Source organism: Sturnira hondurensis, unplaced genomic scaffold (assembly GCF_014824575.4).
Source record: "Sturnira hondurensis isolate 20B ecotype Veracruz unplaced genomic scaffold, ASM1482457v3 Scaffold0021354, whole genome shotgun sequence".
Taxonomy (NCBI): Eukaryota; Metazoa; Chordata; class Mammalia; order Chiroptera; family Phyllostomidae; genus Sturnira; species Sturnira hondurensis.
The window spans coordinates 9938370-9956575 of NW_028093985.1; the positions used below are offsets into that span (position 1 = coordinate 9938370).

Consider the following 18206-nt stretch of genomic DNA (forward strand, 5'->3'; position numbering starts at 1 on the left):
CCTCTCCAGACCGGGAGCTCCTAAAAGCTCGGCTTTCTTCTCTGTATTTTCAGAGCTTTGAATAGTACTTAAATGTTGCTCAAAGAATAATTTTATGAAAGAGCTTGATTAATCTTAATCTTAGTAAAGTAGTTTCTACAGTGTTAGTTAAAAAAGAATTTAGCTTTTATTTATATCTCCAGTGAAAGTGAAAACATATTTTACAGGACCTGAATTACAGCCTAATGTTATAATCAGAGTCATGTGTTTGATATTAGGTTTACTTAAGAAAATTCTCAAGCTAGAAATTAGTAGTGTGAATTTCTTAAAGACAAGGTTAGAAGGTTAGAAAGAGGGTGTACGGGGAATCAGAATATGAATTTTTTAACTAGAAGTGAGTGTAGAAAAAGCCATTAAAAAACACAAGCATCAAAGACTATTAAAATAAAGAACCAAACAAAACAACCCAGAGATCTGCATGATGTTTAACCTCAGTGGCAGGGCCTCTTCCCAAGCAGAATAAAACAATGAAACACAGCAGGGAAAACCTGTATTTTCTTACATATTTTGCAGAGAGAAAGGCAAAGTGATGTATCCACCATGGAGAAAAACAGTCACACAATTCTCTGTGTCTTATCTGCATTTTATTAAAAAGCCTCTCAGCCTCCAGGACCACACTCGTTTTTGTCCCCACGGGGCCTGCAACAGCCCCATACTGACAGGATCCTTCTAGTTCTGGTTCTAAACTCACGATGGCTGCCAGCATGCCAGGCGGCTAGGAGACACCACTTGTTCAGAAAGTGACATTGTTGCAGTGGTTTACAAACTTTAACATCTGTCTCAGAGTGAGAAAACTAATTTTCACTATAATCTAAACAGAAGCATAATTGAAATAAAAATGTCTTATGAAGGAAATTTTACAGCAGACTCATTCCTCTCCTCCCTCCCTTCTGCCCCTCTCCACTCCTTAGTGCATTTAATTAAAAATACTGGTCCTAACACCAATTTCTTTTCACTGGAAATTTAAAAGACATTTTACTATTGCTTAAACATGGCTCTTGGAGTCTTATTCCACAACCCAAGCCGCTTATAAAGTTGTTTATAGTATTAAAAACAGGTTCTTTTTCTGGGATGTGTCTTAGCTCATTCAGGCTGCTATCACTAAATACCACCCACTGGGTAACTTATAAACAACATAAATTAAATAAGTTTCTCACACTTCTGGAGGCTGAGAAGTCCAAGTTCGATGTGTCAGCATTGGCAGGTAAAAGCCTGAATCCTGGTTCATAGATCTTGACTTCTGTGTCCTTACTCCGTGGAAGGAGCTAGGGATCTCTTTGGCGTCTCTTGAATAAGGCCACTCATCCCACTAGTGAAGGTTCCACCCTCATGACCTAAGCACCTCCCAAAGGTCCCACATTCTATGCCATCACCTTTGGGGTTAGGATTTCAACATATAAACTAGGAGGGCAAAATCAGTCACATCATAGCAGGATGATTCTGCTATGAAAAATAGTAGCATTCTTCCATATTGTTGCCTAAGAAACTTGAGAACTGAGGAAGCTAAATGGCCTCAGGTTGATTACTTAGTGCTTCCTTTTCCGTGTTTCATTTTAAACCTCTCAGTTCAATAACCTCTTTCCTGGGCCTAGATAGAAAATGCCCCTGGCCTTGAGAAGAGCCATACTGGTCATGTCTACCAGGGTTGCTGACCTGCTATAGTTCTCTTACTAAAAGGGAAGCCCTTTTTATTTATTTATTCTTTAAATTTATGCTCTACTCTAAGATGTGAACTAATGATAAAATATGTGTGACTTTGTTTACTTTGGAATTTAAGTCACTTCTCACAGAAATAATTCCTTCTGTCACATGCATGTAGTCTATTCCCAGATGTCTTCCTGCGCATTCTCTTCAGTGTTTTGTCCTGATGCTTATGTGAGTTCTCACAAAGCTGTTTCCACGTTGGCCATGGGGATGCACTGTTTGAATGCGCCATCAATCTCATTGCTGCTGCTTCTTTTCCAGGTGGCAGCAGATTGAGCTTATGTCACAATTCATCATCATTATCAACATACTCACTGAGGCATATGAATGGCACTACGGGATGTTACATAAATATGAAAGTGTGGCTCATGTCTTTGTGGACATTAAAATAAAATTAAATCAGAGGCAGTCACCATAGGCAATGCTTAACCTGGTAATATGGTGACCGTTTGCTGATGCCACTATACCGTATTTCCAGAACATTAGTTTTCAAGGGATTCAATCAACTCCTGCCAGGATGTGCAAAAACAAGGAGCCTTTTTCAAAAGAGTTTTCCTATTTCTGATACCAAATCCATCTAATAGAAATATCTCTTGGTGTAAGCGCCACTTGCCTCCTGTGGAAGACACTTTATTTGGAGGCATTGTTGAAGCGCCCAATATAAATTACAGCCACTTACTGCAACAAAATCAAGAAATCCCATTCTCCTCTTCAAAATCATAGAAAAAATTGGTATTTACTCTAGGTATTCTTTCTTTGTAAAGACAAATGACAACACATTTTGTTCTAGGGTAGTTCAAATATTTCTCAACTAGCAATATGGTTTAATTCTCCATTTACTGGCTCTAATAAAAGAGGCCTTTTTCATCTCAAAGGCTAGAAGCAATATTTGTCACAAATAAATAATCAACTAACTCCACTGTTAATATTGTTTAAACTATCACTCAGAAAGAGAAATATAGAAAACATTAAATTTCTTTTTAAAAATTTTATTTATTTATCTCTAGAGAGGAAGGGAAGGAGAGAGGGAGAGAAATATCAATGTATGGTAACCTCTCCTGCATCCCTTGCTGGAAACTGGCCTGCAACCCAGGCATGTGCCCTGACTGGGAATCGAACTGCGATCGTGTGGTTCGCAGGCCCGTGCTCAATCCACTGAGTTACACCAGCCAGGACAACATTACATTTCTGAAGGTAAAAATTCATTTATCTTTACCAAAATTTTTACTTAACACTGTGTATTCAAAGCTGAAATGCTAGATGTTATAAATTTTTGGTTATACAGAAAATATTTTCCATTCATGAAGTTATCTAACAGATTTTTAACACCAAGTTTCAATATGGTCAGACTTTCATCTTCAAAATTCTAAGTGTTTCTATTTTTTACACCTTGAATCAATAATTTAAAAAGTTACATAGTTGAAAATTTTTTTGTTGAAAAATGATTCTGCTATCACAATGAGTGTTTACTCTGTATATATGTTGTCACAATTCTTTACCAGTCTTGTTAAACATACATATAATTACTTTATTTAATGAAAGCATATTTCTATATGTTTTTGTGTGTGCAAAAGTTAGGCAAGCAATGGCACCCCACTGAACCTTTCACGTTAAAATGCAGTTGCACAGGAACAAGTATGGAAAAATAAACACGTATAATGAGTTAGCACTAAGAACAATCAGAAATCCAGTGAAGCTCAACTAAGGAGTCACACTTAATATCATGGGGTTTTTTCCTTTTTTAAATTCTAAGAAAATACCTAAAACATAGAAAGTACACAGACTTAATATTTTACCGATGACTTCTAGAGTGGCAGAAACAGGGTTTATGAAGAAGCCAAGTATTATGATTTTTTTAATAGTAGATGAAGTTATATGGGTAAACACCTATAAATGCTTGTTTGACTGGGTCTCTTCATGATACTACTGAGAATCAAGTACTTAAAAAACAATAGAAATAATAGCATCTGATTAACAATAAGCAGACCCATCTTGGAACACAGTACTTTGCATCTATATTAGGTAAAGAAAAGACTTTGGATTACTAGAATTTAGCTCCACAGCTAAAAGGAGCAGGGAGAAATACACATATTTTAATAATTTTGGATAGGCCAATTTGGGTGGTGTTCATGTATATTTGTAGGTTATTTGTAATTTATATTTTTCTGTCTTTTAAAAATTGTCTTGTACTAAAAAAAATTAAACCAAGCGACTAGTTAAAGAGTAATGGGCACTCGCATTCAGACAATTTGTATATTCTTACAAATGTGTTTAATTACAACTGCTTGAAAATTACCCCAGATTTTCAAAAGTTTTATTTTAAGTTTGAAGACTAGACAAGGTCATACTGATTTTACAACAGCCTACATGGTTTAAGTATATATACAAAGAAAAAAAAAACAACATTGGAATATCACACGGCTTGAATGTTTGCAAAGGTTATTTGAATCTTAGTTACTTCTGTACCGACACATCAGACGCCAGGGGTATTCTATTTCATACTCTGTCGACTAGCAAAGATACAATCATTAGTACCCTAATTCTTCAAAAGTCACACCAATCCTTAGGAAGTCATTCAGAAAGAGAAAGTCAACCCTAAAATCAGAATTAGTAACTATGATAAATGCTTTTAATAAAACAGACAAAATGGAGATGTTTAACATTTGAATTTCATAGATTATAAAACTAGCATAGTATAGTTCCTCAATGTGGTGAAGACTAGGAAAGACTGTATTTTGCTTATGAGATTTCACTTGTTTCAGTAGGAATTTAAACTGAGTAAATTTGCCTCACTTTGATGTCACAGATACAAGTGACACAAAAGCTACATACTACTTGGATTCTGTTGTTATTAAAAATACCATTATGATTGACTTTCTCTTTAAATTCTTTACTGTACTTAACCACTCCATACATCTATTGTTAAGGAATGCTAGTAACACACAGACAAACAAGACAGTGACAGTCCAGTGGCTTTCATTATGTAGCACAAATAATGAAAGAAAAAAAAAACTTAGCGGTGTTGCACAGGACCTCGACGTTTTGTACACATACCGTACTTTCTTTTCCAAATGCTTAATTTTGAACTCCAACAATGCTGTGTCTAAGCCTTATAAAATAAATAATTGTAAAGCTCATACATTAGACGTTGAGGATTTGTATGGAGCCAGCGTGAGCTTTAATTTGAGAAACATGTCAATGAAATCTCCATCATCAATAACAAATTGTTATGATAATTGCTTGTTTTTTCAGAACCTTTGAAGCAAAATAAATAGAAATCGATTTTCATCTTGGAAACGGTTACTACTTCATCATTAGTAAGTACTTTTCTGCTCACAAATAACTACACAATGTGCTTTCCTAGGAAACCACCACCAATTTCAAATCTTAATAAAATTCTGGTTTCACAGAAAGTGCAGAGATAAGTAAAGAAATAATGAGTATGTTTGGCCAAGCTATGCAGTGCTAAGCTAACATTTGTTTCTTAAATAAAAACAATTAAATCAACAAGCAAAGCCTTCATCATTCTATCGTGTTAAAATAAAGATAAGGACATATAAATATCATCAAAATGAAGGTACAATTTTGGTTTGAAGAAACATAATACAATTTAGTTCTTTTAAAAAAATGGTAGAGTGGACTTCTTTATAAAGGAAGAATTTGGAATTTACATAGTCACAGCTTCCTTCAAAAATAGAATTTCAGATTTAATCTACTGTTATTAATTATGAGCAATCTACCAGTGTTCAAATATGTTCCACATATGAGAAAATATGATACTTCTTTTAGGCAAATAATAAAAACTCAATTCAAATATTAAGTCATTCAAGCAATATACAATATAAAGAATATAAAATAGAACCAAAAAATTACATAACATCTGATTAGAAATACAAGTAAAATGAGAATAATAATATTAGTTAGTACTACATGTTACAAATTCATCTTCAAAATTCTACTATAAACACTAACCGTGTTTGGTAGGCACAGGGAAACAGCTAGGATAATGTAGACTCATCACAGAAAAAAACAACTTATTGCTAACATTGCAGTATTCCTTTGATAAGAACTAGATGAGTATTGATTATAAAAGCTCTATCAACTCTTGTTATTATTTGATAACTATGTGATTTTTTACCCTTGACAGTTTCTTTCCCTAATATTTCGCAACTAGTGTGAATAATTCAAAAAACTATGAGAAAATTCATTCGCAGTTAATGTGATGTTACTTAAGAAATTTAAATGATAAAATCAAATTAAAGCATTGAAAGGGCAGGCTTAGACCTCCTTAAACAGTTAATGGCCTACCATCGTTTGAGCACTTTTTCATGAAAAGCCCCACTCATTTTCCTACAGATTTTGCACAGTTCATTCCATGGAGACAGAGAAGAGGAAAATAGAGAGGCGGGTTGTGGGTGTGGGTCTCCTCACTCCTCCTCTGTGCAGCCCAGCAGCTCGGACCTCAGTGTGATTCTCCCATACCAGGACCAAGGAAGGATTCTTATGTGCCGAGCGTAGATGGGAGGGTCGATGACATTTTTCCTGTGTGTATCATTGTCAAAATTGCCCTGGAAAACCTAGTAAAAGAGAGTGAAGAATATCAATCATATAGCCTTCTTTTCTTTGGGAATTATTTTATAATTTTCTTGTTTGGAGTTTCCCCCACCCCAAATGAGAAAAATTTTAATAGATTTTATTTATTTATATCTAGAGAGAGGGGAAGGGAGGGAAGAAGAGAGGGAGAGAAATATCAATGTCTGGTTGACCCTCACATAGCCCGCACTTGGGACCTGGCCACGCAACCCAGGCATGTGTGGAACTTGGAATTGAACTGGTGACCCTTTTGGTTTGCAGCCTGCACTCAATCCACTGAGCTACACTAGCCAGGGCCAAATGTGAGATCTGGTAAGTAATTATGTTATATTGAAGCTTCTTCTTTTTTTTAAGATTTTATTTATTTATCTTTAGAGGGGAAGAGAAGGAGAGAGAAATATCAATCTATGGTTGCTTCTCGTGAGTTCCCTGCTGGGAACTGGCCTGCAACCCAGGCATGTGCCCTGACTGGGAATTCAACGGCGATCGTGTGGTTCGCAGGTCCATGCTCAATCCACTGAGCTACATCAGCCAGGGCCATATTGCAGCTTCTTTTTAATGATCATTTTAAAATTAAATTGTCAATGACTATTTAAAGACTTAAGACAAAAATTTGTTTCGTAATTCTAGATGACAGAGTTCTATCATTTTAATCTGCCAACCAGTTTTACTTAATACAACAAATACTTCTTTTTTGCATTTGTCATAGAGTGATTGATGTTGGCTAGGCAGTTTGCTGGAAGTGCTGTCTTCTAAGAAGTGACTCAGAGAGCCCTGGCTGGTGTAGCTCAGTGGATTGAGCACGGGCCTGCGAACCAGAGTATCACGGTTTGATTCCCAGTCAGGGCACATGCTTGGGTTGCAGGCCAGTTCCCGGCAGGGGCCAGTTCTCTGCAGGGGATGCACAAGAAGCAACCATACATTGATGTTTCCTTCCTCTCTCCTTCCCTTCCCCTCTAAAGATAAATAAATAAAATATAAAAAAAGAAGAAATGACTCAGAGAACCAGGCTGCCAGAAGATTGCAGCCACATCTGAAACCTGTGCCCTCCATATTCAAAGGGACAAGTGGGAAGTGTTGTTAGATTATGCAGGGTGTTTGAAGGAGCAAGGTATGGAAGCAGTTGACATCATTTCTGGATACATCTCACTGACCTTAACGATTATATGAGCCTGGCCCCACTGGGAAGGAGGAATTGGAGAAGAGCACGTGGTTATTTGGAGAGCATTAACAGTCTCTATCACAGTGTCTTTTGCTCACTTCTCACACAGAGAACAAGATTTATCCATCTCCAAGAGCGACAATCTAATCGATGCTGTTTTTGACCTACGCTTTTTTTAAGCTTCTCTATTACTTCCTGTATCCACACAATACTGCTGTGATCACTGTGGCTTGTAACACTCTGAGATGATAGCATGCATGACTGTTCTCCTTTATTCTTCTTTTATTTCAAACCCCTTTGAGCATTTTTCTCCCCAGAGACCTTTAAAATAACTTGAGAAGTGTCTGCTTCAGGGAAAAAATATTGAAATCAAAACACTGGGATCCTGATAACAATGGCATTGAGTTATGTAATACTCTTGGAACAATTCATGCATTTATATTATTTAGTCAAGATTTTACTATTTTAAACCCTTTGATTCTGAACATTTATTGTTAAAATATTCCCAACTGTTTCATATTTACATTTTTGTTCTAGCACAATTAAGATAATCAAAATTTCTTTAAGGTTTCCCTTTTAACTGTTTGAGGCATTTTATAATTGGAAGAAAATTTTATTTCTTACTTAAGATCAAAACATGGCCAAAGGGAAACCTGAAAATAAAATTTGCTCAAAGCAGGAAAAAAAAAACTCCATCAGCACATGACAGTATTTAGCCCATATCTTTGAACACCCTAAAATTAAAGTGAATGTTTTAAAAAATGCCCTTCTAAAATTAGTTGGTTCTGTCCCAAATGATCAAAAAAGCTTCCCTGGAAAGAAAACGAAATAATGCCATTCTTCTCTAAAGCATTAGACAGCATGGTACTGATTAATATTTAGAAGCAACAGACAATTTGTGGTAATCTTTCTGCTGGTTTCATGAGGGGATTTTATTTCCCCTCAAGATAGTGAGGGGAAACAAAAGTGCCATTTCTGGAGAGAATACCGAACTATGCCAAGTCTAGGACTCATCCTCTTTGCATATCTGAATTCACATTCATTTAATAGGAGTTTTATCCTCAGTAACACTCTGGCTTGCCTTGGCCCAGGAGGAATGAATTCTGGATTAAAATGTGTTACTAAGTAACAGTGTCTCTGTTAGCAAAAGCTCCCATGTATAGGACGTAGCAAACATTAGTCAAAATCTTGAGAGAGGTTGTCATTGCAACAGCAGAAAATGGGAGAGAACGTGCTGTGGTTTCCTGACATTCTTTCTGACATATGATATTGGATTCAAATGCTTCACTGAGGCTGTGGTGTTACAATTTAATATAGAATCTGAAATCCAATTTCATAGCCCTGCTAGAGAACTTAATGTATATCTTTGGAATAATAGAGTTTAAATTCATTAACTTCCATCACAAGATCTACAACAGTCCAAAGTATAGTGTTATTCTACTTGTCAGGAAGAAAATACAGGAAGAAACAATTTCATTTTAAATCTGTGGTTTTCAGCACATTTCCAGAAGAAACTATCAACCTACAAAGCAATAGTCAGCTTATTAGTTATATCAATACTTAGCTCTTTATAATGGAGAACACATAAAGAGAAGTCACATCAACTCTGAAATTGCATATAGCTAGGACATTTCTGATTTGATGTGTAATAGTCATAAATATTTGAATGCTCATTAAAGAAATTAAATGAAGTTTCATAAAGAAGGATGGTTTAAAATAAAAATGTCCACAGAAAAACAGTTCAAATCTGCATTAGACTCGCCCAAAGTATGATCTAATAGTATTGGAAATATAGTTTTGTTTTCAAAGTTCGCTCAGTAATGACCCAGCACAGAACACAAAGCACACATTTGCAAATTCTAGCATGACTTCTTATACTTGCTGTGTAAACATGTGGTACATATGCCATTTTCTTGTCTCTACCACTAGGGAGATCCTGCTTAAGAATGCTATCTCAATGTTTTACTTTGCAAAAAAAAAATGCAAACTCAAACTCAGTATTTTTAATTAGCTTTATAAAATCTGTAAGAATTCTAGAAGAATACTTTCACTTACAACTTTAGCGTTGTAAGCTCCTCGATTGAAACCAAGTCCAAAAAGGCTTAGGGAGAACAAAACTCTCCATACAGAAAAGAAAACATTGTATGTGAGATAGAGGCTTTGATTCATAAGTTTTTAAAAAGAGTATTCATGAGTTTCAGGTTCAGGAGACTTGATTAGCTGATGACATGTTTGCTGGTGTACTCCAACACGATCATGCTTAGGGGTCTGTTAGGCCTTTCCCAACATGTGGGGCTTCAAGAAAAAGGCACTCAAGGTTCTTTGGAGAGGTTTCCATACTTATAACCTAAGAAAACATAGGAGGAAATGCAGATGTCTGCTGGGGCTGAGATCTTGGATTTTGTTTTCTAATATCAACCCTCCTATGACAGTAGCTAAAATTAAATCAAATTCAATTGAGAATTCAAATCTCAATGCAGAAAGATTATCAGATAAAATAAAAGAATTAAATGTTGCTGGAAGCAACATTTAATATTTTTGTAAGGTGAGATTTGTCATTAAGGCCATAGTAGATGTCCTCAGTAGGATCATGGAGGGAGGTGATATCCTGTACCACGAACAGAGTCAGAAAGCCGGGCATATCTTGGCTTCCCTTAGCAGTCATGGATTAGGACTCTGCCTTCCACAAAGATCGAGGAGTCCTTTGGAGGTTTCTTACACATGCTACTCAATTAGCAAGTCATCATGTTGTGAAGATGTCATTCTTTTTCTTTGGCCTAAACTTAACTCATTAAAAGTTTTAAAGAGATTCCCATTGTTCCAACCTGTTGGATTTTATGTTCGAATCATGAATAGTGACTAGGTTTAAGCATTTTGTACAGTTTCCCTGAGCTCTGCAAGGCTAACAAGTCAGTACTTTAGCAAGGTCTCAAGTGACCATCAGTTCATCACTCTGGCCTTTTGGTCATCTCTGTCTAGATTTCATATTTCTCTTCTGGTATGTGGAGACTAACATCATATGTGAGATTCTAGATACCAAGGAAATAAAAGGGTTGAATAAAGCTTTCTCTGGGTTTCTCTATTTGCATTTGTGTTGTTAATGGTGTCAAACATACTGTTGGCTTCATTGGCTATACATGTATATTGATCTGATGTCCTTAAGAGAGACAGGAAGGACAAAGATAAAAATTCATTTCTGTAAGGCATCATAGGGTGCATGTGTGTGTGTGAGTATGTGGCTAAGGTAGTACAAAAGCTAAAAATTCTTTATTTAGCATTTATAATTTTGATTATTTATCTAGTCTGTATCTAGAGTGCTACAAAGAAGTTAGAAGAGAGCAGGCTTTTCTAGCTCTGATTCCTGTGAAACCCTGCTTTTATTTAATTCTACTCATACAATGTAAGAAACTGAAACTTGGAAGACAAGGCATAACACTAGCTTCCCTCTCTAATATTTCAGAAATGAGCTGTCCACCTATTCATTGTAAGCCTCAATATAATAGGGCAGGTATGTATATTCTAACAAACACAGAAATCCAGCTATCCAAAAAACAAAACAAACAACATCCACAAAAACAGACCCAGCAATACTTTAACACATTTAATAATAATGTAAACCTTTCAAATTCAGATTCAACGCTAGGCTAAACATTCATGGTTCTTTTAAAAAATTCCTCACGTAAGAAGATTTTCAAACTCGATTTCATTCCATTGGCTTCTCTCTGGTTTAACTGTAACTTGATTAAAGTGCGGTATTTCTTTGGACACAGGATGCAGTTTTTACCTGGATCACTCAAAAGAGTGCACCTTTGTTGCAGATGAATATTTCTATTAATGCAGTCTAAGATTTAAAATGATTATACTACATTTTGGGTCATGGTTAATTGATTTATGGTCAAATAAACTATGAACTTGTTCATAAAATTTCTCTTAAGCTAGTATTTTCCCATTTTTTACTATAAAATGATTTTATAGTGGATGAAGAAATTTATATTTATTCCAATTATATTTCTTTATATTGAATTCATGACATTTTAAAAATAGCAATTTTATTTAAAATTATAATTTATTTAAAAGTAGTGTAGATTTAGTAGACATTAGGATAAGTATTTGTTTCATAATGTAACCATTCATGTATTATGTGAATATAAAATCTGATTTTTGTGACTGACATAAGAACTTACACTAAGTGGTTTATGATTTAACATCATAAAAGTCATTTTTATATACCTTGTATTAACATTACTTGAATATTTTTGGACTGTCAAATATTTCAGTTACATCTTGAATCAATGGTTTAAGTGACAGAACCTTTGGAGAATTTTCCCAGAATGAGCATGCACAAATGGCGATAAACATATTTATACATCTGAATAAGGTTTATAAGAGAGACTTGTTTCTTCTGATTCCATGATTAGATTATCAACACTTTTGGGGGTGTGTGTGTGTATGTGTGTGTTTAGGCTATCCTGAAATTTAGTATATATCCTACTTTGTCCTATTTGGAGCATTTCAAAAATCAAAACTTTTTATTTACAAAGCAAAACAAAAGTTATCTTAAAATATATAGGAAATTGTTTTTTAAAAAATTTCAGTAGTATAAATCTATAGCACATTAAAATTTCTTATTGGCAGTTTTGCATGTGTGAAACTTCTGTTAGAGTTTGAATATAAAAAGTTTGAAAGTAAACTTTGATTCTTTTAGCTGACATAGAATTTAGCTATTTTCAGTGAATTCAATTTTCTAGGAAAATTTGCCAGCATCCTGAAACCATTTCATGATTGAATGGCTGGTATATCATTCTTGATGGTTTTCTCTACAATCAATTCCACTAAACCAATGAAACTCTGTAACAAAATTAGTCTAAATATAAGTACATTCTTTCAGATGTAATAAGGAAACAAGAAACCAGCTTTCAGGTAAATTCCAATATTATAGGAAATGTTCCCTGGGAAATAGTGCATATTGAGAATAACATTCTAAGATGTACATCAAACAAACAAATAAACAAACAAACAAAAAAACCCAAGAGTTTTGTTGGCCACAGTAGATTGCATTAGCCAGAGTCTACACCGATTATCCCTCTGCAGAAGGAGTTGGGGGCGAGCTGTCACTGCAGGACATCCCAACACTGCTGCAGCCGGAGTCCTCAGCAGCACAGAGGAGCAGGGAGCTGTCACAGTGTCTTCCAACCCTAAGCATCTTGATTAGCACTACTGTCCTCCAAAGGTGAGGAAGAAGTAAGGCCATACCCGCCTAAAACAGTCTGTTCACAGGTAAAAATTTCTGTACAGTTCAGGATGTGTCAAATTTAGCTTAGTTCTAGTACCTGCAGACACATGTCATTCCAGTGAGCACTGTGTGGTTCATATAGCTTTGTGTAATAGGAGTGCGCCCTGAGAGACTAACCTGTGCACTGTCCATACCAACAGTGTGAGTCATGGCGGGGCCTTTGGGCCAGCTTCACTACTGGGGGGATGGAGCGCTGAAAACTAAGGTCAGACATGCAGGTGTTCTATGTATGCACGTCTATGTGACTTCAATAAAAACTCTGAACATCAAGGCTGAGGTGTTTCACTGGCTGGAAATACTTCTATATTGTCAGACATCATTGCTAAAACAGGTTAGTACTGCCTCATACTCCACTGGGAGAGAACGGAAAGCTCAAGGTAGCTCTCTTCTAGACTCTGCCCCATATGGGTGGCTAATTTTTACGTGAATCTGTTCACTCTCATGAAATGCCACTACGAGTATAACAATTTTAAACGAGTTCTGTGTGTTAATTGAATTATTAAATTCGAGGTGGTCTTGGAGACCTCTGAGCTTGCAATTGGTGTCAGAAATAAGGATGGAATTGTGAACTCTTAAATTTTGCAATATTCAATTGGTGTTGAAGGGTTAGAGGACTTTTTGATATTTATAATATTGATTGGACTGAAAGAGACCTCGATTGCCTGAAAGGATTGCACCTAAAGCATCCTCATATCATGTAACAGACTTGGGACAAAACTAATTATTAACTTAAACTTTTCTGATTCTTTCAGTAAGTCCTGACAACCTATTGAAATTCACTTATTGTAACTCTAGAGTACACTTTCTAAATCCACTACTCTTAGGTTTTATTCTATTTTACTTGCTATTATTTTTATTTTCTGGATAATATTTATTTTCATGGATATAAATTTAATAAGTATATCAAACAACTAGTATTACTTGTTCTGTTTCATATTTCCACAACAAAACAATATACTATCTTTATTCTTCTGTATTTCTTTAATGTCATTTCTGCAAAGGCTGACACATTCTTAGGGGAATATTACTTTGGCCATCTACTGAGGATTAATTTAAAGTCTTCTGAGAAACTGCAGTCAGGTTTTCTGAAGGCTGCGGGAGTGTGGTGACATATATAAATAATTCTGTACCATATTTCACATTGGATGCCAATTTTTCTGTGTTCCTTTCAAAATATTGTTTTGTTTCATGAGCCCTTTCAAAAGTCTGGGCCCTGGTTGCTTTAGAGATTTCTTTGCTTCCCAAGCTCTCTCAGTGAAATTATATGAGGCTTTCGAACTGCCTATCCAAAGATTTAACTTCAAAGGTCCAATTATACAGCATTTTTTGTTTGATGGGGGAGTGAAAAGAAAAACATGGGGACAAGTTCCATGATTTTTTTCTCACCAGTGAGTGAATCGTTCTCAACCATTAAAATGAATATATGGATTCTCTTAGAAAATCATTCCCACTTCCATTATTGCTCTCAGGAGATTTCTTGTAATTCTGAAATTGGCTCTCTTTTGTAATTATATAAAAAAAAACTAGGTCTTTGGCTTCATGGAATGCTACATTTCACTGAACTGATCTAGCCTTGCCTCATACTCTGACTGTGTATAAATCTCTGATTACATTCCAAGAAAAAATGTTACTGGACCACAAATTAGATGTTCCCTTAGAATTCTTACAGTACTATTTTGCACTCTATTGTTTTTTCTTAGACTTATATTTTCTTCAAAATGCACCAATGGGAGATTTTAATAATAGTTGGCCAAAACGCAAGTATGTTGTATATTTTTTACCCTGGCAATAGAAGGCCACTCAGTATTTTCAGATATTCATACATTCTCCATCATTTTCCTGTAATTGATGTTAATGTCAGTTGGCTGATATACAATTCTTGATTGGGAAAGAGCTCTGTGATCTCTTTCTAAAATTCATTGTTTCCTCTGTGTTTGGGGGCTGGAGTATTGGGAAAGACAAGGTAACAGTACACTTTTGGGAGTATTTTTGAGAACTTGTAACTTCTGACCTCATATTGAATAGGTCACCTGACCCCAAGAGATTGAGATTGAGGGATCTAACTCTCTACAGTCACATCAGCTTCTCTATTACTGAAAAGTCGGCATGAGTTAGACTTGCAATTTCCCAGTGCAGTGCAGGAGTTACAAGTTAAGGATTTGCTAAAATGCAACCCAGCCAGATAAGAGAGAAAAGGAACTGGGGACAAAACAGCCACCCCATTCCCTCTGTGGTTTTCTATCATAACCTGGAAACTAAGTACTGGAGACCTGGCAGTGTCCTAGGAAAAGCCAGAAGAGCCTCAGTGAGAAATTCACATGGCCTTTGTTGTTAGGTCTTGACCCCGAAAAACAACCCAAAGAAAAATTAAAGCAAAGGACTCTAACTCTGTCAGTTATTATCTTTCTCTGACACAAGCTGGCATTTAGGACACTTAGTCTAAAAGTCAGTAGGTAGGACACACCACTGCACTTAACTTCGTTTATGATGAAAATTTCCTTGAGTAACAATAATATCCCAGGAAGTATATCACATAGGATGATTGATTATCAAAATTTAGAACATAATATATGCCATTCTAAACTGTGGCTATATAGTTAAACTGTTTTCCAGTACTTGGGTTTTCACTGCCATGAGAGAAAGTCTTCCAGAAAAATCAGAACCGGAAGATCATCTCCTTCTCAAAGGTTTCTCCAGGAGATATTGTCGGGAGTTGTCAGAGACTAAGACCATGTAATAGTTTCTTTTTAGCTTAACACCAGTAATGCCTTCCCTTTTTTCTGTGAAAGTGCAGAGTAGCCTGCCTCTCTATTGAGGTCCATGCTCACCTTTCAGAACTTCCTAAATCACGCCAGGCATTTGCAATTGATCAGAACAATCTTTCAGACCCCTTCAGAGCAGATATTGCAAATATTTCATCAGTTGAGAACATGGTGTCTGATAATTCTCACCCCAGATTAGAAACCTTTTTGTCATTCCATTGCTCCGAAAGGTTTCTCACTATCATGGTCAGAAATGACTTAGTACAGAGACATACGTCTGAACCCAGCAGTGATTTAAACATCCGGCCGTGTTTCTGAGCCAAACTGGTGCTGAGGAGCAAAGAGGGCTGGGAGCGGCAGAGGCGTTTCTGGAGGTGAGGGACGAGGAGGCAGAGGGGAGCTCAGAGCTGACATGGGTGTGGGTGTGTGTGTCTACATGTGTTTGCCTCGGCAGAGAAGGAAAGCGTTCTCCTTTACTGTCTCTTCTGTGTATTCTTAGGAGACCATTTGATTCAGTTGGAAGATCTGGGAGATCCTTTATGGCACAGGGTTGTAAGATACAAGATATGGGGTACAATTAGACTAAAAATTATTTATTGTTTATCTGAAATTCAAATTTAACGAAGTGTCCTGTGTTTTCCTCACTAAATCTGACAATCCTTTGTGAAGAGCATAAGGAATTCTGGTTCTGTGCTGAGCAGGTACAAATTCTGCTCTGGTCTGAGTTGAATGCTGGATCATTTGTTTCAATGAATTGAGGGTATACTAATTATTGAAATATAATTTATATTGGGGGAAATGTCAACTTTGTTATTACTTATAGGTACTGATGAGCTCCCAAAAACAAGAACTAAAAGTGCTATTTTGCTATGTAAGTGTAACATTTTCAGTCTTATGAAAAATACCTTCCTTTGATTATTATTAATTATTTAACATTTCATTGATCTGAATAGCATTAATTTTGCTTCCAGCTTTATTGGAAGTGGGGAATTAACTTCTGTGTTTTGTCTTCTGTGGGTTGGTCATCTGTTCTCAGCTGCAGAGAAACTGGGAGCAATTCCCCTCATGCAGGTATAATCACTGCATTGATCTTTATTTTTTAGTTATTTTTTAAATCAGTTTTGTGTCTTAAAGTACACCATAAGCTTGATAACAGCCTCAACACGCTTAAAACAAATGTGTGTCTTAAGAGCATTCCATACATGTTAATGCAATTTCATTTGGAAATCCAATAAAAGGAAATGTTGTATCAGAATCATACTCCATTAGTCCCTTAGAGGGTGTGGCAGAGTCAGAAATCTTGTTATAGTTTCTCATAAACGTGGAACTGTGATAAGTATCTTTTATTCTTTCTCAGATTTAAACTATGAAAAAGCATAAGACTGGAATATTAACTCATTTTGAAAGTGAAAGGACTTTTTCCCCACATCCCGCAGCTAATGGTGTGATGGTGGATCGTATAAACAGCATGTGTATCATACAGAACTGCTGTTCTTGAAAGATTTTTCACCTTCAAAATAGGTTATATTAAACAGTTAAAATATTAGTTGTTTGGTATTTACTTAGAAATGAGATGGGTTCATATTTTTTTCTATATTCTAGCCACTGGTCAATGCGTCGTTTCAACAGCAAAATGATGACATAGTTCCTGTCGTGCGTAGACTGATCAAGCAGTCACTTACATAGTAGGCCTCTGAAATTTTTGTAACAGAAATATTAAATTTTTTTCTTATCTAAGTTCTTTATTATGTTCATTACTGCTATTTAATAAACAAGATACTTGAATTCTAAACAACTTATTAAAGTTTGATTTATTTGGTTTTTATTGAGGATCTATCAAAAATCAGCATTTTTAATGCATTAACAGTTTTAATCATTGCGTTGGGTCATAGTTGGGTGAACACTTGTTGGTTCCCCCACAGGAATAAGGCAAGGATGGCCTAAATAGGATAATGAGTATTCTTTTCCATTGGGGAACACTCTTACTATGTAATTGTATCTATGAACATGTAAGTCAGTCATAAGTGTGAGATTCAGAATTTTCGATGTAGACATTTTCATTAATTTCTAATGACTAATGGTTAATGAAGAAGACAAAATGAAGACATTTTAAGATTTTTGGCAGTTGAACACTGGGTAATTAAGTCCATAAGGCATGCAATAATAAAAATGCTGTTTTTTAATTTACATTTTACTTCAATAACACTGTTATGTAATATATTCCTTGTGTTTTCACACATATTTTTTCGTTTATGAAACACATCTATTAACTAGAAAAACAATATGGTATCCTATTTTAGGCAGTTTATCAAATTTCTGAAAATAAAGAAGTTTTGGGTTTTGGGAATGTTAAATAATTAACACAAAGAAAAAACGTGTAATTATTACTCATTGCATTTCCCTGCTTTGTTTTCTCCTTTCTCCATAAATGTATGGAGAATGATGTTTCGTGGCATCTGTGTTGGTGTGTTATTTGTCACTAGATGTGAGTCATAAGAGCAGGGAAATTATTTCACCTTCCTCGGTCCCAATCTGTCCCCAAACTGTGAAATTTTATGGATTTTGTGCTTGATGTTCACTTTCTTCCTACTACCTGATGGTGTATACTTAGACAAGCAGTTTGATTTTTTAAAATTTATTTAATTGTTGTTCA

At 35.6% G+C, this 18206-nt stretch overlaps 1 protein-coding gene across 2 annotated transcripts in view; it reads right to left on the minus strand.

Annotated features, from left to right (window-relative positions):
• Positions 1-4040: 4040 nt before the first annotated feature.
• Positions 4041-18206, minus strand: part of EDIL3 (EGF like and discoidin domains 3) — a 402449-nt gene continuing 388283 nt past the window's right edge. For both annotated transcript variants that reach the window (XM_037032234.1, XM_037032233.1), the window contains one exon: positions 4041-6320. In XM_037032234.1, the coding sequence (XP_036888129.1) occupies positions 6171-6320 (150 nt within the window). In that variant the 3' untranslated portion in view covers positions 4041-6170. The remainder of the gene's footprint in view (positions 6321-18206) is intronic.